Here is a 24,267-nt window from a genome sequence, read left to right as displayed (position 1 = left end):
CTCTCCCCAACTCCACCTTTCTTCTCCATCTCTCTCCACTCAAGAGGGAAAAGGGTAAATCCCACGCCCACCCTCAGCTTCGCCTTTGACATCTCATGTATAAATCATGTAAGGGTGGTTTCCAGGTCATCTCTCTGCTGCTCCCACACCAGGGACTGGCTGGATTCCCTTTGAAAACCCAGAATTATTTCCTTCAGTTTTCCTAGGGGACTCTGTATTTGCGATGTCATCTGGCCCAGACATGCTCTTGCAGAAAGATTGCTTGGTTTCTTCATGTGCTCCTTTCAAGCAGCAGCCCAGAGAGCCAACCATATACATGCCATCCCTCCCAAGCCTGTCTTTCAGCTGAGGACCAGCTGCGGGGAGAGAGGCATCAAATTCAGAGATCTGTGCACCGCAGGCCCCTCAGAGGCTACTGACTCGGTCAGTCCCTTCACGCTGGGCGCCCAGCAGTCTGCTTCCTTAACACCACTTCTTACCAAACCTCAGCTTCCTGCAGCCAAATGCCAGCTTCTTCTTCCTGGCCCTCTGAACTACCTGGTAGAACTATGGCTGCCCTGTTATGTACTTGGCCTTAGGTGAGGGAGGCCAGAACCATGCTGCCAACTCTGTTGCCAGGGGAGGGCCACCTGAGAGAGTGGGACCTCAGGGAAAGCATGGGGCCTGGTGCTGGCCAACAACTCCTGCCAGGACAGACTGGTGCCTGGGCCTGAGGGTCAAGGCTGAAGCCAACACCCAGCTAATCCTATTACCTCCTTCACTTTTCCAGGGCTTACCAGCCAGAAGATGTCAAAGGCAGAGGCCTGGAAAAGATAGGGCTTTTTTGGGAGGGTGCTATATACCCTGATTCATCTGGGAGATCCCCTCAGGGGGGGGAACACAGACGGCATTTGGTGGAGGCTCCTGAGGGCTGAGGCTATTCCTTTTCATGGAGGCCATGAGAATGGGCTTTCTGGACCTCCAACTACTCACAGACCAAAAGCCTTCACCTGGGCGACTTCTAGGTGGCAGCCTAGCCAATAACAAAGCTTAGCAGGGACACTAAAGCACGCCCCCTCCTGGGAGACACAGAACTCCCCTGGAGGTTTATGTTGGCTCCCAGAAGGCAAGGCTTTGGCACACCTTTCTTAGATGACTATACTGCACAAATCCACCAACTTTCCTACTCTTTCCCCTTCATTCAGGGTTAGACTTACACGATGGCCTCAGCCTTCCTAGGCTCCCTCCCTATTTTCCCTTATAAGTGTTTCCCCCATTAAAACTCTTGCACCTTTATCCAGCCTTGGCTTCTGCTTCTCTAAAGACCAAATTAACACAGCAGGTGCTGTGTCTCCTGAATGATACATCCCCATGGGTTAGGACCTGTTACCAGGGCCAGATATGAACCTTTAGAGTTACCCGGAAGAAAAGAATAAGTAATAGGAAGGATCTGGGGAAAGAAATAGTCTCTCTCAGTGCCTTAGCCTTCCAAACTGGTTTGGTCTGCTCCTTTACTAAGAGACAGTGCAGGGTCCTGCTGCCACCTGGTGGACACTTTAGGCCAAGCAGCTTTCCACTCTTCTGTGATTCTGCTTAAGAAGGTGGGGATGGAATTTTTTTTTTTCCTTTTTTTTTTTTTTCTTGCTTTTTAGGGCCGCACCCTCAGCATATGGAAGTTCCCAGGCTAGGGGTCAAATTGGAGCTGCAGCTGCTAGCCTACGCCACAGTCAAAGCAGCGCAAGATCCGAGATGCATCTGTGACCTTCACCACAGATCATGGCAACACCACCCGATCCTTAACCCACTGAGCGAGGCCAGGGATCAAACCCAAAACCTCAGCGATCCTAGTCAGGTTCGTTAACGCTGAGCCATGAAGGGAACTCCCAGGGGGTAAAAAATTTATTCTGGGTTTCATTTACAGCATAAATTACAGGGATTGAATTCCAAACTTTGCATTCAAACATTCACCTTTTAAGATCAGTCCCATAGTTGTACATGTCTGAATTTAATAAAAATCATTGGGGAGTTCCTGTCGTGGCTCAGTGGTTAACGAATCCAACTAGGAGCCATGAGGTTGCGGGTTCGATCCCCGGCCTCACTCAGTGGGTTAAGGATCCGGCATTGCTGTGAGCTGTGGTGTAGTTCACAGATGCCATTCGGCTCTCGCGATGCTGTGGCTGTGATGTAGGCCGGTGGCTATGCTCCGATTAGACCCCTAGCCTGGGAACCTCCATATGCTGAGGGTGTGGCCTAGAAAAGACCAAAAAAAAAAAAAAAATCATTGGATTGTACACTTTAAATGGGTGAACTCAAAGGTATGTGGATTATATCTGGTTTTAAAATTCAGAACCACAAGAGGAGTTAGAATGAACTGAAGCTTTTAGACCATGAAGATGAGGATGACTGGTTTTGTTTTCCTGGGACATCTCCAAACAGACACACAGGAAGGTCACACAGCACGTCCTCAATAAAGACTTAATAACTTTCATGTGCAGTTAAATGGAGGCATTTCTTTCATGGCTTTTACCACCCACTCTTTAACCTCTACACTCCCATTCTTGCAAATGCAGCATCTCTAGCCTTCTCACTTTCCAAGGTCTTCTGGGAGATTTTAGTCTAAACTTCCGAAGACTTTTTACCAGAATCCTTGACCCTTTAGCAGCATTTGATACCGTGCAGCAGCATCCCCTTCTTAAAACACTCTTATTTTTGTGTCTTGAAAATCCTTGGTTCTCCTTCTATCTGTAATGACTCTGCCTTTCTGGCTTCTCTTCCTTCCTCCCACTCCTACGCCCTTTTCTCTCTTTATTCGATCCAGTCCTTTGGCAATCTTGACTGTTCCTGTGGCTCCAATAAAAACTTCTAGCCACATGATCCTCCCATTGCTCTCCTCAGTCTTTATTACTTTCTCAAACTCTAACCCAAATTGTTCAGCAGCCTCTTAGATTTCATCATCTGAGTGTCCCATTAACACTGTAGACCGGAATATACCTAAAGCTGAATTCATCACCTTCCTACTGAAACCTGCTCCTTTTGCCTCTATTCCCCACTCCCTTTTATTTTTTTATTTTATTTGTTGTCTTTTTGCCTTTTCTAGGGCCGCTCCTGCGGCATATGGAGGTTCCCAGGCTAAGGGGAAATTGGAGCTGTTGCTGCCGGCCTACACCACAGCCACAGCAACGCCAGATACAAACCATGTCTGCGACCTACACCACAGCTCACGGCAACACCAGATCCTTAACCCACTGAGCAAGGCCAGGGATTGAACCCGAAACCTCATGGTTCTTAGTCAGATTCGTTAACCACTGAGCCAGGACAGGAACTCTCCCACTCCCTTTTAATAGCGCCACCATTCTTCTAGTTGTCCAGGTTTTTTGGGGGGCAGGGGGGAGGCGTTTTTAGGTCCACACCTGTGGCATATGGAAGTTCCCAGGGTAGAGGTCAAATCAGCGCAGCAGCTGCCGGCCTACGCCACAGTCACAGCAAAGTGGGATCCAAGCCATGACTGCAACCTACCCCACAGCTCACAGCAACGCTGGATTTTTAACCCACTGAATGAGGCCAGGGATCAAACCCACATCTTCATGGATACTAGTCAGGTTTGTAACCTGCTGAGCCACAGTGGGAACTCCCTAGTGGTCCAGGTTCGAGACCTTAGACCTCCCTTTGATTTCTCTCCCTTGCATCCCCATCCAGTCAGGCGCATTATAATCCCCACAGGTCCTGCCTCTCAGACTTTGCATAATCTTTCCATTCCTTTCTAATCTTATTTCACCACCACAATTCAGGCTTTTATTATCTGTTCCTAAACTAAGATAGCAACCTTTCAACTGATTTTCTTACTTCCATTTTCTCCCCAAACCAGCCCATCCTATTGTCAGACTCTTTTTCATAAAATATACCTTGGATTTCATTACTCTGTTCAAATCCTTTCTTTTTCTGTTGCCTAATGAATGAAAAGTCTGGCATTTGAGGCTTTCCATATTTGCTCCCAACCCTCCTTCCAGACTTACTTCCTATTTATTCTCCAGCCAAAGTGGGATTGTTCTTCCAAAAGAGCACCCCAAGTTCCCACCTGTTTGCCTTTGTACAGGCTGCTGTCCCTGCATGAATGTCACATAGGAAGTCATTACCACTGTAGTCAGAACTGATTCAGAAGCCTGATGCCACTAAAAGTTCTTGCTCTGAGCCTCAATTTCTTCCGCCTGCAAGATGCAGATAATGGCAAGTTGCTCCATAGGACTGTGTGACAATTAACTGAGATGATACGCAATAAAGTGTCTGGCATGTGAGTGTTTAAATATGGTAACTATACTCTATGACCGTCTCTTAAAATATTGTCCATCCTTTGAAATCCATCTCAATACCATTCCATTCAAAATTCCTTTCTTGACCTTCCCACTTCCAAACCGTCACCTTCCTTCCTGTTAGAGACTGTACTTCTCATTACATGGCTTCTCATTACTTTTCATACCTGTCACACATGTCACTCATTCTTCCTAACTGTAATCTCCAAGGAAGCAGCAATTAGGCTTAGAGCAAGCAGTGATAAGCAAATCTATTGCATGATGACTCCCATGTTAAGAAACGAACTACACAGACTTTCTTTTCTTTTTTCGGTCTTTTTTTTTTTTTTTTTTTGTCTTTTGGTCTGTTGTTGTTGTTGTTGTTGTTGTTGCTATTTCTTGGGCTGCTCCCGCGGCATATGGAGGTTCCCAGGCTAGGGGTTGAATCGGAGCTGTAGCCACCGGCCTACGCCAGAGCCACAGCATCTTTTTTCTTTTTTTGCTTTTTGGGGCCACACCCACGGCTTATGGAGGTTCCCAGGCTAGGGGTCTAATCAGAGCCACAGCCGCCGGCCTACACCACAGCCACTGCAACGTAGGATCCCAGCCATGTCTGTGACCCACATCACAGCTCACGGCAATGCCAGCTCCTTAACCCACTCAGTGAGGTCAGGGATCGAACCCGCAACCTCATGGTTCCTAGTCGGATTTGTTTCTGCTGCACCACAACAGGAACTCCATATGATGACTATTTTTTTTTTTTTGTCTTTTCTAGGGCTGCGCCCATTGCATATGGAGATTCCCAGGCTAGGGGTCCAATTGGAGCTGTAGCTTCTGGCCTATGCCACAGCCACAGCAATTCGGGATCCGAGCTGCAACCTACACCACAGCTCACAGCAATGCCAGATCCTTAACCCACTGAGCCAGGCCAGAGATCGAAGCCAGAACCTAGTCGGATTCATTAACCACTGAGCCACAATGGGAACTCCATGACTTTTTAAAAATAATTATTCTTTTTCCAAATGTGAAAGTACCACCAATCATTGTAGAAAAAATGATCGGAATAAAAAGCATCTATAATCACACCCAGGTCTACCACCGCTAAATCTTTATTCTCAAAATTAGTCCTTTTTGGAGTTCCCATGTGGTCAGTGGGTTAAGAAATCGACTAGGGTCCATGAAGATGCAGGTTCAATCCCTGGCCTTACTCAATGGGTTAAGCAGCCAACATTGTTATGAGCTGTGGTATGGGTCACACACAACTCAAATGTGGCATTGTTGTGGCTGTGACATAGGCTGATAGCTGCAGCTTTGATTCAACCCCTAGCCTGGGAACTTCCATATGACACAGGTGTGGCCCTAAAAAGAAAACAAAAACAAAAACAAGCAAAAAAATTCGTCCTTTTTGGAGTTCCCTTGTAGTGCAGCAGGTTAGGGATCCAGTGTTGTCACTGCAGTGACTCAGGTCACTGCTGTGGCATGGGTTTAGTCCCTTGCCCGGAAACTTCCATGCTGGAGTCCAGCTCCAGCGGCTAGGGATGCACACCCTGTCGGGGATGGATGGTGTCGGCGAAGGCACACGGAGACAGCCTCTGTGTCTCTTTTTCAGAGCGCTGGACTGCTCAAATTTTACTGGCATAGGTGATTGTTTATATAGACAGTTTTCAATTACACCACAATGTTAAAAGTACACCCGAAGGCCAAGTTCTAAAAGTTAACTCCCAGACTATGCTTCCTAAAAGGCTACAGACATGAGGATGTGGCATTCACAAGTCTTGTTTTTAGATTAGTGCTTATCTTCAAAGCGTCATGGCAGGAGGACAGTATGAGAAAATCAACTTCAGTTAGCTATCACTTAAAAGTTTCTAAAACCAAGGACGACTCTCATAGCTAGGTTTCTTTGACCATGAATAATGTATGTCTAACTTTATCTGAGTCTGTAGTACATTCCAACTTCTAAAGTGTACAGTATAACCAGTTAGTAAATAAACACTATTTTTTTTTTTTTTTTTTTTTGTCTTTTGTCTTTTGTCTTTTGTTGTTGTTGTTGTTGCTATTTCTTGGGCCACTCCCTCGGCATATGGAGGTTCCCAGGCTAGGGGTTGAATCGGAGCTGTAGCCACCGGCCTACGCCAGAGCCACAGCAACGCGGGATCCGAGCCGCGTCTGCAACCTACACCACAGCTCACGGCAACGCCGGATCGTTAACCCACTGAGCAAGGGCAGGGACCGAACCCGCAACCTCATGGTTCCTAGTCGGATTCGTTAACCACTGCGCCACGACGGGAACTCCAACACTATGTTTTTAATTAAATTGGATTTGAATAGGGGAAAGTCCATCAGGATGAAATTCTTATATTATTGTTGTAATTTTGTTAAATCACAAATCACCACAGGAAAATAAGAATAATAAGCAAATAACAGGAAAGACTGAGGAAAAACTGAATAAAGTAAAGCAGGAAAGACTAGGCCACCTGGGAAACAATCCATGTTCTCTGGTGCAAACACTGAAATTGTTTTCCCAGGAAAGCCCCAGTTCTTCCCCATCAGCATCATCAAGAGAGCCGTGTAATCTGAGGCCTGCCCTCGGATTGCACCACACAGGCAGGCCTCAGCCTGCCCTCAGTTTTGCACCGTATGGGCAGGCTTTTATCCTGACCAGAAGCCCACCTTTGGCATGCAACGTTCGGGTGAGCTCCCTTCCTTGGTTAGGAACCTGCCTTTGGGTTTTTTTTTTTTTTTGCTGTCAGGCAAGGAAGGTCCCTTCCTCAAGTCCCTGAATCACCTTGGCTCCCCGCACTTCCACATGCCGCAGGCGCAGCCAACAAAAAAGAAAAAAAATTACACATACACATATATATGCACAGAAAACTTGGATTCTATAAATGTATATGCCAGAATTTTTCATATACTTTCTTATGACATTAAGTAACGTTAAAAAATGTTAATTTTGGCAGAGTACTCCATTATGTGAATGTGACAATTTGTTTAACCTTTTGTCTGTTGTTAGATATTTGGGCTTCCTTTTTTTTTTTTTTTCCTTCTTTTTTTTGGCCAAGCCCATAGAATACATGCAAAAGCTCTTGGGTCAGGGATTAAATCTACACCACAGCAGTGACCCAAGCCACAGCACTGAAATTGCTGGATCCTTAACCTGCTGAGCCACCAGGGAACTCTTTGGGCTTCCTCTTTTTTTCAGTTTTTTTTTTTAATTGTTATCAATCATGCTGATAAAAGTCTCAGGATAGAGTTCTAGATTTGAGATTACACAGCCAATGGAACAAAAGAAAATAAAGATCTTGGGAGTTCCTGTCATGGCTCAGTGGTTAACGAATCCAACTAGGAACCATGAGGTTGCAGGTTCGATCCCTGGCATTGCTCAGTGGGTTAAGGATCCGGCGTTGCCGTGAGCTGTGGTGTAGGTTGCAGACGCGGCTCAGATCCCACGTTGCTGTGGCTCTGGCATCGACTGGTGGCTATAGCTCTGATTCAACCCCTAGCCTGGAACCCTCCATATGCCGGGGGAGTGGCCCGAGAAATGGCAAAAAGACGAAAAAAGAAAAAAAGAAAATAAAGATCTTGGTTCTGAATTACTGTTCAGGAAACTAAAAAAAAAAAAATGTTAAGTATGATTGACTTTTATTGAGGTATGAATGATATACAAAAAGCTGTACAGGAATTCCTGCTGTGACCCAGTGTGTTAAGGATCTGACGACAGTGGCTCTGATTGCTGCAGAGGTGATGGGTTTGATCCCCAGACCAGCACAGTGGGTTAAGGATCCAGCGTGGCTGCAGCTGTGGCGTAGGTCACAGTGGCGGCTCAGATTTGATCCCTGGCCTGGGAATTTCCATATGTGGGTGCAGCAGAAAAAGAAAAAAAGGAAGGAAAAAAAAAAAGCTGTACGTATCTAAAGTACACAACATGGTGTGTTTAGGGCTAAGTATGCACCAATAAAACCATCACCTCAGGGAGTTCCCATGGTGGCTCAGAGGAAACAAACATGACTAGATTTCGCTCAGTAGGTTAAGGATCCAGCGTTGCCCTGAGCTGTGGCAGCATTGCTGCAACTGCTGTTCTGATTTGACCCCTAGCCTGGGAATTTCCCTAGGCCATGAATGCAGCCCTAAAGACAGACAAACAAACAGACAATCCCATCACCTCAGGAAAATTTTAATCCACTGGTAATTTCATCAGCTACTCTAGTTTTTTATCCACTTGCCTCTTTTTCAGGTTTTGAAGAGAGAACCAATTTCAGGAGAGAAAAAGTAGTTGGATTCTGTGTCTTTGGAAAGAAGACAACACAAGAGTAATTCAAGCTTAGCTCAGCTCACATTCCAGTGACCATGAGGGATAAAGATCACTCTAAGTCCTGACATTTCTTTTTTTTTGTTTTTGTTTTTTAGGGCCATACCCACTGCATATGGAGTTTCCCAGGCTAGGGGTCTAATCAGAGCTACAGCCGCCGGCCTGTGCCAGAGCCATAGCAATGCCAGCTCTGAGCCACGTCTCATCTACACCACAGTTCATGGCATCGCCAGATCCTTAACCCACAACCTCATAGTTCCCCAGTTAGTTTTGTTTCCGCTGCGCCACGACGGGAACTCCAGTTCTAATATTTCTTGCGGGTGTTGAAACTTTCTCCTTGTTTGGTTTTTAACTCAGTCTGGTTCCTTGTGCATACTTGCAGTAAAACATTTTTTGTATCTCAAGGACAAGAAAGGGGAAGAGAGAGAGAAATCATTCCATTCCTCGTTAGCCTCAGAAAGTTGAGTCTTCTGCGGTGCGTTCTCCTGACACCTTGTGCTTTTCCCTGGCAGCACTTTTTGTGATTATAAATCATCAGTTTTGGGGTATTTTTTTAATGTTTATCTTCTTCATCAGAATGTAAATTTCAGAGTTCCCGTCGTGGTGCAGTGGAAACGAATCCGACTAGGAAACCTGAGGTTGCGGGTTGGATCCCTGGCCTCGCTCCTTGGGTTAAGGGATCCTGCGTTGCCGTGAGCTGTGGTTGCAGACGCAGCTCGGGTCCTGCATTGCTGTGGCTGTGGCATAGGCTTAGCTCCGATTGGACCCCTAGCCTGGGAACCTCCATGTGCCCTGAGTGCGGCCCTAAAAAGCAAAAAAATAAAAAAATTAAAAATTAAATTAAAAAAAATTTTTTAAAAAGAATGTACGTTTCATGAGGCAGGGGCTCTGATGGTCTCATTCATTGCTTCATCGCTAGAGTGGAGCATAGTCCCCGCTGAATGGTCAGCACTCAGTAGACCGCTCTAGGATGAACTGCAACTGGAACGAGGACTCAGAATGGAAAAATATGTGTCCTCTGTATTGAGACTCTCAGAGGTGGGGACAAAGAGGTGTCTTGGGTGCCTGAGATGATGCTGGGAGAGTGAGCCCAGAAGGATCTGCCCTGGTGCTCCAATCTCCCCTCCTCATAGGCTCGGGACATTCAGTCAACCGTGCCTTATGTGAAATGTGGTGAGTGGCTCTGAGGGGAAGAATTGCATCTCTTGCATCCTCTTCCCTGAGGCTCTCTGTCCTCCATCCCTTTCCTCTCTCATGCCTTTCTTGATCCTCCCCTCCCCTTTCTAGCTTGAGGACTCAAACTCACCTGGAGCTCTTTCCTTCCCTGCTCCGCCCCCACAAGCAGGTGGCCTGATCTATGCACAGAGCCCTGCCTACCCCAGCAGGAGCTCTGCCTACGAGGGATAATACTGATGGGTTACTTCGGGACACCTGAGCTCTATATGTCAGGCCCTCACCCAGCAAGAGAACACAGTCGTGGCCTCAGACCCATGTTCCCAGGGGCTTAGTCAACGGACAACGAATTTCCTTATTTGTGTTGATGATATCATCTGTCTCCTATCATCTAGGTTTGACTGCTTCCTTCCAAGTGTCTGGTTTTCTGTAGAAGGTATGGGCCGATGGACATAGATGTCCAGGAGGGTCTTCTAGAAATGGGAGGAAAGCGGAGGGTCTCATTCAAAAGGGCTCTCTTTGGAGCGATGGAAGAGGCAGAAAGTGTTCCAGTAGGACTTTGAAATCAGGGAGGTGAAAGGAAGGGAGAAAAAAGCTAAAGTGGGTTCTTTTGATGAGGAGGTAGGTCACCACCAGCCTCTCTGTGAGGTCCTGGTGAAAGAACAGAAGCCATTTCTTTGCCTTCCTGGGCTGGGACAGCTGCAACAAGATTTCACACACCCGAAGCTTCCAACAGATCTGGCTCATTCGTTCTGAGGTGTGGAGCAGCTGGGGCTTGTGGAGGCCCCCAGTGCAGTGCTGTGGTGTTTGTTACAGCAAAACAGGTAGGGTAGGACTTCCTTCAGCCTCGCCTGCTCAGGTCAGTTTGCTTGGTCCTCCGCGTTTGTTCTTGAAAACTTGAGCTACCCAAATTTCAGTATTTTGTACATCGGTAACGATTAAACCCTTACACTCAGGTTTCTCTCTTATGGATAAGTGATTTCCAGTGTCTTCCACTGAGAATCATCGCCAGGAGTTCCCGTCATGGCACAGCGGAAACGAATTCTACTAGGAACCATGAGGTTGTGGATTTAATCCCTGGCCTCGCTCAGTGGGTTAAGGATCTGGTGTTGCCATGAGCTGAGGTATAGGTCACAGATGCAGCTCAGATCTGGTGTTGCTGTGGCTATGGTGCAGGCCAGCAGCTGTAGCTCCCATTCGACCCCTAGCCTGGGAACCTCCATATGCTGTGGGTGCGACCCTAAAAAGCAAAAAAAAAAAAAAAAAAAAAGAGAGAGAGAGAGAGACAATCAGTGCCACAATGAGCCGGTGTTACTTCTGAACTGTGTTTCCTACTGTTTATGTCTGTCATGGTGAAAAAGTTTGAGTCACTATGTAGCAGACAGGAGGTGGTTTGCAGCTTGCTTCTCCCTGTAGAACCTGGACTATGAATCACCCCAGGTTCTTTTCTCTAGAATATGCAGAGAAGCTTATCCCAGGGGATCTTCTATAGAGAACGTACAAAAGGGTAGGCCACAGGTTTCCATCCTGTAGACATTGATGTCTCTGGACTCTTTGCAAGGCGTAGTAGATCTGGGTAGCACGGAAGCAACTGGCTGGGATGGGGTGTTTCGAAAAGGGAGTGCGCTGGTGGCAGGACCAGGGTAATCCTCTTCCTGGTGGCTGCATGAGGAGAGCACGTGACCAAACACTGTATCCCCAGTGAAGCAATGGGAGCAATTCACCAGGTGGCTGAGAGGTATCACGATGACAAGGTATTTTGTTTTTGATGAGCCACAAGACTTGCCCTGTGGTTATAAAACTCTTCTAAGAGGTGATTTCATTCAAAGCTTATGTGTACAATACCTCCAGCCGAAATGCTGCCATTCCATTCTGTTGGTGTCAGCTGAAATGGAATGGGCATGGGCATAGGGAATTCTGGGACTCTTGTCCCTCGGAGGCAAGGACAAGAAAGTCCTAGCCAAAGGCGTCCGCCTTAACCGCAAATTGCTTGTATGAATGGAACACACAAGGAAGGATGCTCTGCTATGTGCATTATTATTAAATTAAATTAATATTAAATTTGTTGTGGGCTTTATAGTGCACAGTTTATAAGGACTTCTATATTCTATTTTACTTCTAAAATAGTCCTTAAGGTCAACAGGGCAGGCCTTACTATCAACACTTTGCAGACAGATAAACCTAGTCTCAGAAGGACCCATCTGATTTGTATACTGTTGAGCCAAGAGTTAAATGCAGGAGTTTTGGGTTTAAGTTCAATCCTCCTAGGTTTTGCTGAACTGTTAAGAGACAGCCTAAGCCACAGGGCTCCCTTGAAATCGGTTGCTCTTTTTTTTTTTTGCCATTTCTTGGGCCACTCCTGCAGCATATGGAGGTGCCCAGGCTAGGGGTCGAATCGGAGCTGCAGCTGCCAGTCTACACCAGAGCCACAGCAACACAGGATCCAAGCTGTGTCTGCAACCTACACCACAGCTCACAGCAACACCCAATCCATAACCCACTGAGTAAGGCCAGGGATAGAACCCGAAACCTCATGGTTCCTAGTTGGATTCGTTAACCACTGAGCCAGGCCAGGAACTCCCTCGGTTGCCCTTTTTAACAGAGCAAAGTCAAATGCCTATAGAGGCTGGAGGGCGTGGAGAACTACTGGCCACTCCATCATCAGGAGATACCACTTGATTACCACATTTGAATACAGAATACCTCTCCAGAACATTTCTCAAACTCTGTTGCACAACATGAGTTCCCCAGAGGCATTATAGGTTGAGCCACATGTGGGGAGTTCTCAAGATCAAGCAGGGAAAAGCAGTGTTGGCTAAGTAGATGGCTGTGGCACCTCCCCCCCCACCCCCGCCTTAAGCTCCCAGGAGTCTGAGAGCTGTCATGTGATGAACCTCCTTGAGTCCATCCAAACCTCTCCTTTATTTTTTTTTAAGCCTCCCTTAGAATACAGAACTACCCCCCCCCGAGTCAGACCCCATCTCCTGTTCCTCTCCCCACTTCTCTGCATCCTACTATTAGCTTCCTATATGTTCCCTCTGTCCCAGAGTTCAGTTTTGCAAGCCAGAGGTCCTTTTGCAACTGTTTGAAAAGCGTGTGGATGACAAGTGGCAACTCCTGTTCTTTCACTCTGAGATGATTGCAGAGAAAACATTCTGTAGGAGTTCCCGTCGTGGTGCAGTGGTTAACAAATCCGACTAGGAACCATGAGGTTGCAGGATCGGTCCCTGAGCTTGCTCAGTGGGTTAACGATCCGGCGTTGCCGTGAGCTGTGGTGTAGGTCGAAGACGCGGCTCGGATCCCGCGTTGCTGTGGCTCTGGCGTAGGCCGGAGACTACAGCTCCGACTGGACCCCTAGCCTGGGAACTTCCATATGCCGCAGGAGTGGCCCAAGAAATAGCAAAAAAAAAAAAAAAAAAAAAAAAAATTCTGTAGAGGCCCAGTTCCTAATCCTTTGTCTTCTCAAAGAAAACAAACACCTTGGAACGGGTCTTCCTAGCCAAAAAAATGCAGAGATGGGAACTCTTCCATGGAGGAATGCTCACAGAGCTGTCCTCCCAAATGGAGAGTTAACTTTAGTCTTTAATGGTTTCTGGGCCTGGGGCAGGAGATCCATGCAGCAGACTCAGGATACGACAGTCAGTGAGCTGTCGAGGTACACTTATTTATCAAGGAGCTGAGCCCAGCCCTGGGTTGTCTGGGGTCAGCACCTCTTTATGGGGACATTTGAGACTGGTGACTTCCACCAGGGTGATGGTCTGTTGCACCTGAAGGTGGCCTCAGGCCAGCGCAGCGAGAGAGTCCAGAGGGGGACCAAGTTGGAGAGAGGGCAACCCCCACTCCAGCCATCAAGGAGGAGGGAACCACCTGCACTTGTGGGGCCAGCCCCACGCTGCGCCACAGCACCTGCCCATAGGCGAGCCAGTGTAGGTGATTGGAGGCCGGAGCTGGCTGGACACAGGCGAGGATGTGCTTGGGGGGTGGGGGTGGGGGAGTCCTTGCTGGGGCTTTTAATTCAGAAACCTGAGGTTGAAAAAAAAAAGCAGACCAGCCCTGATATCTCCCCTGCAAGCATTTTGTGCTCATGCTAACAGTTCTGGGTCGGGTACTGAACAGATCCAAAAGAGAGGGTTGTCAGCTGAGCTAGGTCCATGTATACACTCCCCTTAAGGAGTCTCAAGTCAAACGATCCTGGCCCTTTGCTCTCTAATCCATCTCCCCAGTCAGTGCTTAGCCTCTTCCCTAGCCTGAGCCCCACACCCTTAAGGAAGACCTTTCTATTGGTATCGCTCACCCATAAGCTATAAGAGCCCAGACAAAAAAAAAAAAAAAAAGAAAAAGAAAAAAGGATACAGATGATCTGGAATTCTGTAGGGTTTTCCCCCTCCTCATCTGTGGTCAGAGAGCCTGTCCCTTCAATATCTGAAACAGGGGATACTCCTGCCACCATCCTTTTCCCCTAGCTGTGGGGGTGGAACAAGGGAGGAGAGTCCCTGTTTCTCCCCCCCCCCCCCCCCCCCCGCCTTCTCCACCAGGGGGACAGCTCAAGGTAAGACAGTAAAAGAGCCTTAGACACCACTGGCTGAGCCTGGGAGGGAGGTGGCACTTTTCAGTCTCCCAGGCCTGGCCGTGGTCCCCACCCTAATTCATGTCAGTCCTTTCAGGAGCTTTTAGTGGAAATTAGCTCTGACCTGCCTCCTCTTCTCCCAGCTCCGCCCAGTGCTTTTTCATCACTGTTTCTGTCAGATGCAGGACCATCCCCCAGGCCCCATCTGCAAGCAGCCCTCCTCTCCCCCAGCATTTACCTCTTTCACCCCTCCTTCCTGCCAACCCCAATCTCCATATCCTCTATCCCACCCCCACCCCACCCCCCCCCCCGCCCCCTGCCCTGCACCTATCAGACTGAGAGCCCCTGACGGGATTGATGGCCACCCCCCACCTTCTGCCTCTGCTCCCTCCCCCAAATGGGCACAGATTTCCCCTACAAAAGGCTGGAGGCAGAGGCTGTGGGAGACCAGCTGCCCTCACGCTCCCTTCCTTTGCCCTCTGCTGGCTGGACTGGGCTGTGGCTTTGCTCCCTCTTTCTCCAGGTGAGAGTGGGTACCTGAGGCACCAGGTTCCCCACCTCATTCCCCATGAAGGCTGTGGAAAGTCCCGAGGCGCAGGAGCTACACAAGCTGGGGAATGGAGCCTGGGACAACCCAGCCTACAGTAGTCCCCCTTCCCTGCATGGGACACTGAGGATCTGCACCGTCTCCAGTGTGGTGCCTCCTCAACCCCAATCCAAGCAGCCTGAAGATGGACCCCAGGAGAAGGCACCCAAGACCCTGGTGTCCAGCTGCTGCCTCCAGATCTGTCGCAGCATCAGAGGTACCTGGTTGGGAGGCGGGGTGTTCTCCTGGGAGAGGAGTCAGGAGAGGGGTCACCAGAAGTTTTCAGAAGGGCATACAATCTGGAGTTCCTGTTGTGGCTCAGTGGTTAACGAATCTGACTAGGAACCATGAGGTTGCGGGTTCGATCCCTGGCCTTGCTCAGTGGGTTAAGGATCCGGCGTTGCCGTGAGCTGTGATGTAGGATCCCACGTTGCTGTGGCTGTGGCATAGGCTGGCGGCTGCAGCTCCAATTCAACCCCTAGCCTGGGAACCTCCATATGCCATGGGAATGGCTCTAGAAAAGGCAAAAAAAAAAAAAAAGGGGGGGGATACAATCTGAAGGAGAGGTGGAATCTCAGGATCTCTTTGGGAGTTGTGAATTGTCTGTGTTAGAGCTGAATTCCCCAGAGTACAGAGGCTGGTCTACTGGTCTCCCAGAGGATGAGGCTGGCACAGTCATCTCTTGGGGCCACAGAATGGTATGCAGAGCTAGTTTGAGGGAAGACATGGAACCTTAGACTGCCCCACCTGAGATAAGGTGATGGGGAAAGGGGCTGGGGTGGAAATGAGAATAAAGTGCAGGGATGGATGGGTGGGGTCACTGGAAGGCACCCTTCTGTTGGAGATCCTGGGCATCTTTCCAATGTCCCTTAGGACTCTGGGGAACAAGCTTGACTGAGAATACAGCTGAGAACCGGGAACTTTATGTCAAGACCACCCTTCGGGAGCTTTTGGTGTACATCGTGTTCCTGGTGGATATCTGTCTCTGTGAGTAACATCTGCCTCTATGTACATCAGTCCGTGAGGACATCTATGTGTACAGTATCTGTGTACACACCTCCCTAGGCAATGTCTGTGGGGACAGCCTCCATCCTATGTAAGCAGGCTGTGTCCTGGGATCTGTATATCAATAGTAACCATATATATATATATTTTTTTTTAACCTTTTCAGCCCAAGATATTTTGATTAAAAAGCACTTGTTAACTGAGTTCAGGAGAGAAAGGCATATTGCTGGAAAACGTTTAATGTACGTTTCTTTGTCAAGAGTTACAAGGGAAATCCAGTTTTTAAGTTCAAGTTCCTGGTACCTACTCAGCAGTCACTGCTTTCTATTAGCAGGTGGAAGTTTTGACTCTTCTGTAAAGAGTGGAAGACACTTCTTTCTGTTCAGAAAAAAATAATTTGCTGGGTTACACATAGTTATACGATATCTGATCCATGTTTCTTTAGAGGCAGGAAGAAAAAGATTCAGCACACCTTTGAGCTCAGATCCCTGATAAAAGAAAGGCTTAAAGATGTAAGCAGTGGTCAGTGCAGCTAAGGTTCTCCCATGTGAGGGAGCGCCCTGTCACAGGCATTGAGGGAAACTTAACTGAAGCTCTAGCTCTAGATATACGCTGTGAAGGTTTGGTCTTTTAAGTTGAGAGAAGCAAGTGAAAAGATAGGTTGGTAAACCATGGAAGGATAGAGTCAAAGAACTGTAGATCATAATAAAGATGCACCAAACGGATGCTATAAGGCTGATAGATAAGGGTGTGTTGTACTTAGTTCATTGCTTCTTTAAAATTTGTGCACCAAGAGTTCCCACTGTGGCTCAGTGGGTTAAGAATCCAATGGCAGCATCTTGGGGTGCACAGGAGGCTCAGATTCAATCCCCGGCCCAGCACAGTGGGTTAAAGGATCTGGCAGTGCTGCAGGTGCCGTGGGTCAGATTCAGTCCCTGGCCTGGGAACTTCCACATGCCATAGGTGTGGCCATAAAAGGAAACATTTTTGGCACAAGAGAATTTCGGCTAGTCTCATAGCGTTGTGTGTGTGTATATGTGTGTACTGATTGAATTTGTACCTCGGACCATACAATTAAGGTACTTCCATCACTAGGTGTCTTTATACCCCCACAGAAGGCTCTGTTCTTCTTAGCATGCATGAGTCTCTTGCAAGTAGAATCTGAAGGTCTGATAATATAAGTTTTGGTTAAAAATTTCATCATCTTTGTGAACCATCTACATTTATATGAGCCCTCTAGGAAAGGTGAATATTTGCTTTCAGTTGTACTCTGTTGGGACTCACTCTCTGGGGGTAGAGGGGACAGTTCTGAGTATTGACCACAGGCCATGAGCATGGAATGAATGGAATCAGAGTTTGGGGGGGGAACAACAGTTGGCCCAGTGAACACTTTTGGGACCCATTTGATTCAGCAAATGACTATCAGAAATTCATTTGTTGGAGTTCCTGTCATGGCTCAGTGGTTAACGAATCCGACTAGGAACCATGAGGTTGCGGGTTCGATCCCTGGCCTCACTTAGTGGGTTAAAGAGTTGTGCTGTAGGTCGCAGACACAGCTTGAATCTGGCGTTGCTGTGGCTGTGGCGTAGGCTGGCAGTAACAGCTCCGATTGGACCCCTAGCCTGGGAACCTCCATATGCTGTGGGTGTGGCCCTAGAAAAAGACAAAAAAAAAAAAAAAAAGAAATTCATTAGTTGACATTTTTTTGTTGTTGTTGGTTTTTTGTTTTGTTTTGTTTTGTTTTGTTTTTTGTCTCAACCACCTGCTAGGAGTGAGTGTTCCTCTCCTTTTTCAGCTCCTGTGACAGCAGCTGAAACCTGCAGGAAGATCTTTGCTCTGTAAATGACTTGAATGTCTCTATTTCCAGATTAGCCTTTGGAGCAAGTTTGAGAGTTTTCTCACTCCCCAGATTTAGGGTGAAGCATTTTGCCTTCAAGGTGAAAAGCTTTGGGTCTAGGAGCTCAAAACTTCCAGCCACCTCATATAATTCTGTTGGATTGGGGATGTACAGCCAAGAAAACTGAAACCCAGAGAAGTTAAACAACTTACTCGAGGTCCCTCAACTGGTAAAAGGTAGGGCCTGGTGTTTGAACCCAGGTCTGTGTAAATTCAGAGCCCATGCCTTCAACCTCTGCAGAAGGTTGCTCCACTTTTTGAAATCTCAGTACACTGACTCAGGCTAGATGGTCTGTAATTTGCCCAAGTCTGAGTCATAGATTCAGTCAATAATTACAGAATCCTTGCGTGGCCAGGAGCTCTAGAGGTCATCTAGTTCTCCCTGATCCTGCCTGTGGTGCTCTATTAGGTAATGCTCTATTGAGGGAGCATCCATGGGGGTTTTAGCTCTATTTCCTTCAACCCATGGAGGTCTTCCTTCCGTGCCAGACATCGGACTGAGATGTACAGAGAGAACCGGTTCTTGGGCCTTTCAGGGGCTCATCTTCTCCTTTTGAGAGCTTTCTTCTCTCGAGCCATCTATTTCCCTATTACTCTTCAAAGTGACAACTCCTACCTGTGTAATGAATATGGCTATCATGTTTCTCCTTGGTCATCTGTTCTCAGGATTAAGGACCTTCTAGTTTCTCACTAAATCAGCCTTATAATATCGTTTCCAGAGGTGGTATTCTGCAGAGGTTGAAGGCATGGGCTCTGAATTTACACAGACTTGGGTTCAAACACCAGGCCCTACCTTTTACCAGTTGAGGGACCTCGAGTAAGTTGTTTAACTTCTCTGGGTTTCAGTTTTCTTGGCTGTACCTCCCCAATCCAACAGAATTATATGAGGTTTACATGAGGTAATATCCATTAAGTCATTACCTCAGTACCTGCCATATAACTTAAAATATTCCATAATGCTCACTATCTTGGTTGCCTATCTTCAGGCTTGATCTATATTATGCCCAGTAATAGACAAAATACTCCATGGTCAATCTGACCAGTACAGAGTTCTGTGATGCTATTACTTCATTTATATCCAGATTTGGGGAATAGATGAACACATACAGAAGAATTGGATGTCTAACCTAAAGCCTGAAAGAAGAGGAGAATTTAGCTCCCTGAAAGGGGAGTGAAGATAAAGGAAGTTTCTGGGAAGAGAATAGCATGTGCCAAACCCCAGAAGTGACAGAGGGCATCGTTTTTTTTTGTTTGTTTGTTTTTTCTAGGGATGCTTCCCATGGCATATGGAGGTTTCCGGGCCAGGGATCTAATTGGAGCTGTAGCTGCTGGCCTACGCCAGAGCCACGGCAATGTGGGATCCGAGCCTCATCTGCGACCCACACCACAGCTCATGGCACTGCTGGATCCTTAACCCATTGAGCAAGGCCAGGGATCGAACCTGCAACCTCATGGTTCCTAGTTGGATTCGTTAACCACTGTGCCACGACAGGAACTCCCAGAGAGCATTGTTAATGAGACCACATCTGTGTGGCTTGAGCAGAGAGTTTGAAGAACAAAGTGGCAAAAGATGACAAGGCTGCTAAAAATACAAAAAATAAAAATAAAAAATAAATCTAAAAAGGAGTTCCTGTTGTGGCTCAATGGAAACAAATTTGACTAGTATCCATGAGGACACAGGTTCAATCCCCGGCCTCGCTCAGTGGGTTAAGGATCTGGTGTTGTCATGAGCTGCGGTGTAGGTCAAAGACATGGCTCGGATCTGGCATTGCTGTGGCTGTGGTGTAGGCCAGTAGCTGATTCACCCCCTAGCCTGGGAACCTCCATATGCTGTGGGAGAAGACCTAAAAAGACAAAAAATAAAATATAAAATAAAAGATGACAAGGCTGGCCATTTAAGCAGGGGCAGGTCATGAAGGGCCTTATGAGGCATAATAAAGAGTGGAGATATTATCCTGAGGACCCTGTGGGAAGCCACTGAAACATTATAATCATAAGAGTGACATGATAAATTTCGAGTTTGTCTAATTCTGGGAAGAGGATAAAAGCCTGGATCTTGGGTCAGAGAATATCTCTGATGAAGTTGAGTGAAAAAGATAGTCCTATGCTAAGATTATTAGTGAGATATTTAACCCTCACAACAACCTTATAAGGGCTGCTGAGTCAATGTAGTGGAAGTATAGCATACTGATTAACCACTAGAACGCTGAAGCCCTAGTGGGTTCAAGGCCTGGCACTTCTTTTTCTTCTTTTTTATTATAGTTGATTTTCAATGTTCTGTCAATTTCTGCTGTACAAAAAAGTGACTCAGACACACACACACACACACACACACACATTCCTTTTCTCACATTATCCTCCATCATATTCTATCACAAGTGACTAGATATAGTTCCCTGTGCTATACAGCAGAATCTGGCACTTTTAATTATCAGCTGTGTGATGTGGGACAAGTTTGCTAATCTCTCTTAGTCTTGGATAATGATCATATCTACTTGATAAGATTAGTGTGAAGTTTAAATAAAATGGCCATTTAAGGAGTTCCCTGTTGGCTCAGTGGGTTAAGGATCCCGAGTTGTCACCGCTGTGGCCTAGGTCACTGGTCAATCCTTGGCCCAGGAATGTCTGCATGCCACAGGCCAAAAATAAATAAATAAATACATGGCCTATTAGCATGCTATATATCTATGTTATTATTTTCAATTCACAACGGACACTATAAAACTGTACTGAAGTGTCATGAACTCAACCATTGAGGTTGAGGGAGAATTAACCTGATACCTTTAAACTTTTGAAAAACCTCCAGCTCCTATGGAAATGGGCTCTTAGTAAAGACCTTTGAAATCATTATACTACCTGAAGATATGCCATTAATGGCCTTTGACAGTTGAAGTCCCTGTCCATAAAGTGCCAGCTCCCTCAAGAACTTTCTTATGAAGATCAATTTGGAAGTCTTCATGTTCTGATGGTTCCTACAAAACACAATAAAATAGCACTAATACTGTTTCCTAGGCCCTGTCCCCTGCCAGCCCCTTATTTCCTTCAGGCAAATAAATTCTCTGGCAACCTTGAGTCCTGCGCAGTGTCTCAGTAGGGCATCTTTGGCGCTCTCCAAGGTGCTGACCACACCTTTCTGGTATCACAGCTTCCTGTCAGCCTTCCTGAGTTCTGGCCATCTCTAGCTAGACAGTATATTCTCACTGGGGATGATATAGCTCCCAACGGGATGGAAATAGTTTCTTACAGGGCAAAAAAAAAAAAGCCACTTAGATATTTCAATAACTGTTGGCTCTCCAAAGGGCCATAGTACATAAGTAAATGTAGGGAATATACATGGTATTAAAATTTAATTGGGATAGAGGGTGATTAGGAAGACATATCTCATGAGACTCCTGGGTTAGGGTGCAATACAAAAAATGTTAAGAAATGCTAAACTAGACCCACCTAATTTTTCTAGTTAGTAGACTGACTAAGCTCTCCTGCCTAAGGATGGGGAAGCAAGTCCTGACCCTATATCTGGCATAAAGCAAGGGTGGCTGTTGTATTGTCCTATCAGAAAACTGTCTTCTTTTGTTTTGTATTTGTTTGTTTTTTAAGGCTGCACCCATGGCATATGGAAATTCCCAGGCTATAGGTCAAATCAGAGCTGCAGCTAGTAGCTGTGCAGCCACAGCTCACAGCAACACCAGATCCTTAACCCACTGAGTGAGGCCAGGAATCAAACCCACATCTTCCTGGATAGGAGTTGGGTTCCTAAGCCGCTGAGCCACAATGGGAACTCCAGAATACTGTCTTCTAAGAGCTGCCAAGACATATGGTTGTATAGGCACTATACCAGTTTGCTTTTCTCTGTCAGTTCCTGCCATTGGGTTCAGATGCCTCTGGGTCCATATTTGGTATTAAATAAATACTGTGGCATAATGAAATGATAGGAACTTAGAGTTAGGCAAATTGGATTCACATACCAGCTCTTCCCCTTACTGGTTTTGTGACTTTAGGCACTTCCTTGTTGGTAGAGCAAGAATAATAACAATTATTTTATGGAGATAATGTGTCTCAAGAATCTAACATAATCATTGATAATAATTACTTGTATGTTACCTAGTAGAATTTCATAATGCTTGGTCTTTTAGACTGGTTGTAAAATGTACCTTTTTAGAAAGAAGCAAGCTTGAAAAGTCTACATGCTTTATGAGTCTAACTATATGACATTCTGGAAAAGGCAAAACTATGGAGATAGGAAAGGACCTGTGATTGTCAGGGTCTAGGGGGAAGAAGAAATGAATAGCTAGAGCACAGAGAGTTTTAGGGCAGTAAAACCACCACATATTATACCATTATGGTAGATACACGTCATTTGTCCAAACCCACAGAATGTACAACACCAAGAGTGAGCCCTGATGTAAAGTATGGACTTTGGATGTTAACAAAGTTTCATTAATTGTTATATGTACCACTCTGGCTGTGTGTGTGTAGAGGTGAGGGGTGTGTGGGAAATATCTGTACCTTCCACTCAATTTTGCTTTGAACTTAAAACTGTTCTTGAAGTCTGTTTTAAAAATGCATTTCCATTTTTAAATTTTATTTATTTATTTATTTTTTGGCCATGCCCGTGGCACACAGAAGGGAACAAATCCAAGCCACAGCAGCGACCCAAGCTGCTGCAGTGACAACGTCAGATCTTTAACCTGCTGCACCACATGAGAGCTGTCCCCCACAAAAACCTTTATGTTTTTTTCAGTGGACTTCACATTTATGGACAGTATCATTTGAGCAGTATCCACTTCTGATACTCATCAAGATCCTACCCTACCCTAAAAGTAGCAGATTCTTGCAAGAATTCTACCAGCTGGTTTTTTTGGTCTTTCTTTTTATTGCTCTATTTAAACGGTGATATAAAAACATTAAGGAATACTTTGAAATATAATTAACCACTACAACACCAAAGATATCTTCACATTACCAATCCTTATTCATATATTTACATATTATGCCTAGTTGTATCATCTTGTACAGTTTCACTTAGAGTGACAGCATAGTTCCTCGTGTTTGTAAGCAGGTTTTATATTTTCTTTCCTTTCTTTCTTTCTTTCTTTCTTTCTTTCTTTCTTTCTTTCTTTCTTTCTTTCTTTCTTTCTTTCTTTCTTTCTTCCTTTCTCTCTCTCTCTCTCTTTTGCTTTTTAGGGCCACTCGTGACATATGGAAGTTCCCAGGCTAGAGGCTGAATCTGAGCTGTAGCTGCCAACCTACAGCCATAGCAACGCCAGATCCTTAACCCACTGAGAAAGGCCGGGGATTGAACCCAAGTCCTCATGGATATTAGTTGGGTTCATTACTGCTGAGCCATGACGGGAACTCCTATATTTTCATTTTAACGGCTATCATCATACCACAGTTAACCAAAGCATTTCTCTTGTTGTTTCAATATTTGCCTATAGTAGGTAAACATGTCTAAATTGCTGCTTTTTTTTTTCTTTTTTTTTTATTTTCCCACTCTACATCAAGGGGGTCAGGTTATCCTTACATGTATACATTACAATTACAGTTTTTCCCACCCTTTCTTTTGTTGCAACATGAGTATCTAGACATAGTTCTCAATGCTATTCAGCAGGATCTCCTTGTAAATCTATTCTAAGTTGTGTCTGATAAGCCCAAGCTCCCGATCCCTCCCACTCCCTCCCCTCCCATCAGGCAAAAAAAAAAAAAAAAAAAAGAATGACATAATGCCATTTGCTTTTTTTTTTCAACTTTGTTGAATTATCTTCTTGGACTTTCCAGGGAGAGAGAGTACTATGCCAAAGTCAGGAATATCTTCTCAGTACTTGCTGTGTGTTGTTATTTTGTCTCTGTAAACAATCAATAGGAGTTCCCGTAGTGGCTCAGCAGAATCCGACTTAGGAATCACGAGGTTGCGGTTCCATCCCTGGCCTCAAACAGTGGGTCAAGGATCCAGTGTTGCAGCAAGTTGTGGTGTAGGTTGCAGTCGCAGACACAAACAACTTGGATCTGGCATTGCTGTGGGTGTGGTGTAGGCCAGCAGATGCAGCTCCAATTCAACCCCTAGCCTGGGAATCTCCATATGCTGTGGGTGCGGCCCTAAAAACCAAAAAAAAAAAAAAAAAAAAAAAAGCAATCAACAAATTTATGATATTGCTGCTACTGTTACTGAAACAGCCTCTGTCCACAGATGCTGAATAGAAACACAGAGATTGAGTTTTGGGGGAAGGAGAAAAAAAAATAGCTTTATTGCTTTGCCAAGCAAAGGAGGCCACAGCAGGATAATGCCTTAAAGACTGTGCCCTCCTTTGGGAGAGAATAAGTGGCTTTACAGTTTGGAAGTAGAAAATAGGGCTGCAGATATGGATCAGGGTAGATGCAAGATTTCATTCTTCCCCCGAGTTAGTGTTTAGTGGCCCCAGGACTTGTTCTGGTGGTCCTCCTCTCCTGTTTTCATTTCTTGGGGGTTTCA

The 24,267-nt window shown here is 46.0% G+C and overlaps 1 protein-coding gene across 1 annotated transcript in view; it reads left to right on the top strand.

Moving 5' to 3' along the window:
* The window catches only part of PKD2L1 (polycystin 2 like 1, transient receptor potential cation channel), a 35,881-nt gene continuing 26,387 nt past the window's right edge, over positions 14,774–24,267 (top strand). Inside the window, 2 exon segments of the mRNA XM_001927121.4 lie at positions 14,774–15,114; positions 15,771–15,884. Coding sequence (XP_001927156.2) covers positions 14,880–15,114; positions 15,771–15,884 — 349 coding nt within the window. The 5' untranslated portion in view covers positions 14,774–14,879.

The sequence above is a fragment of the Sus scrofa genome, chromosome 14, assembly GCF_000003025.6.
Source record: "Sus scrofa isolate TJ Tabasco breed Duroc chromosome 14, Sscrofa11.1, whole genome shotgun sequence".
Lineage (NCBI taxonomy): Eukaryota > Metazoa > Chordata > Mammalia > Artiodactyla > Suidae > Sus > Sus scrofa.
Note: the sequence above shows the minus strand (reverse complement) of the source record. Positions and strands in the feature narration are given on the sequence as shown.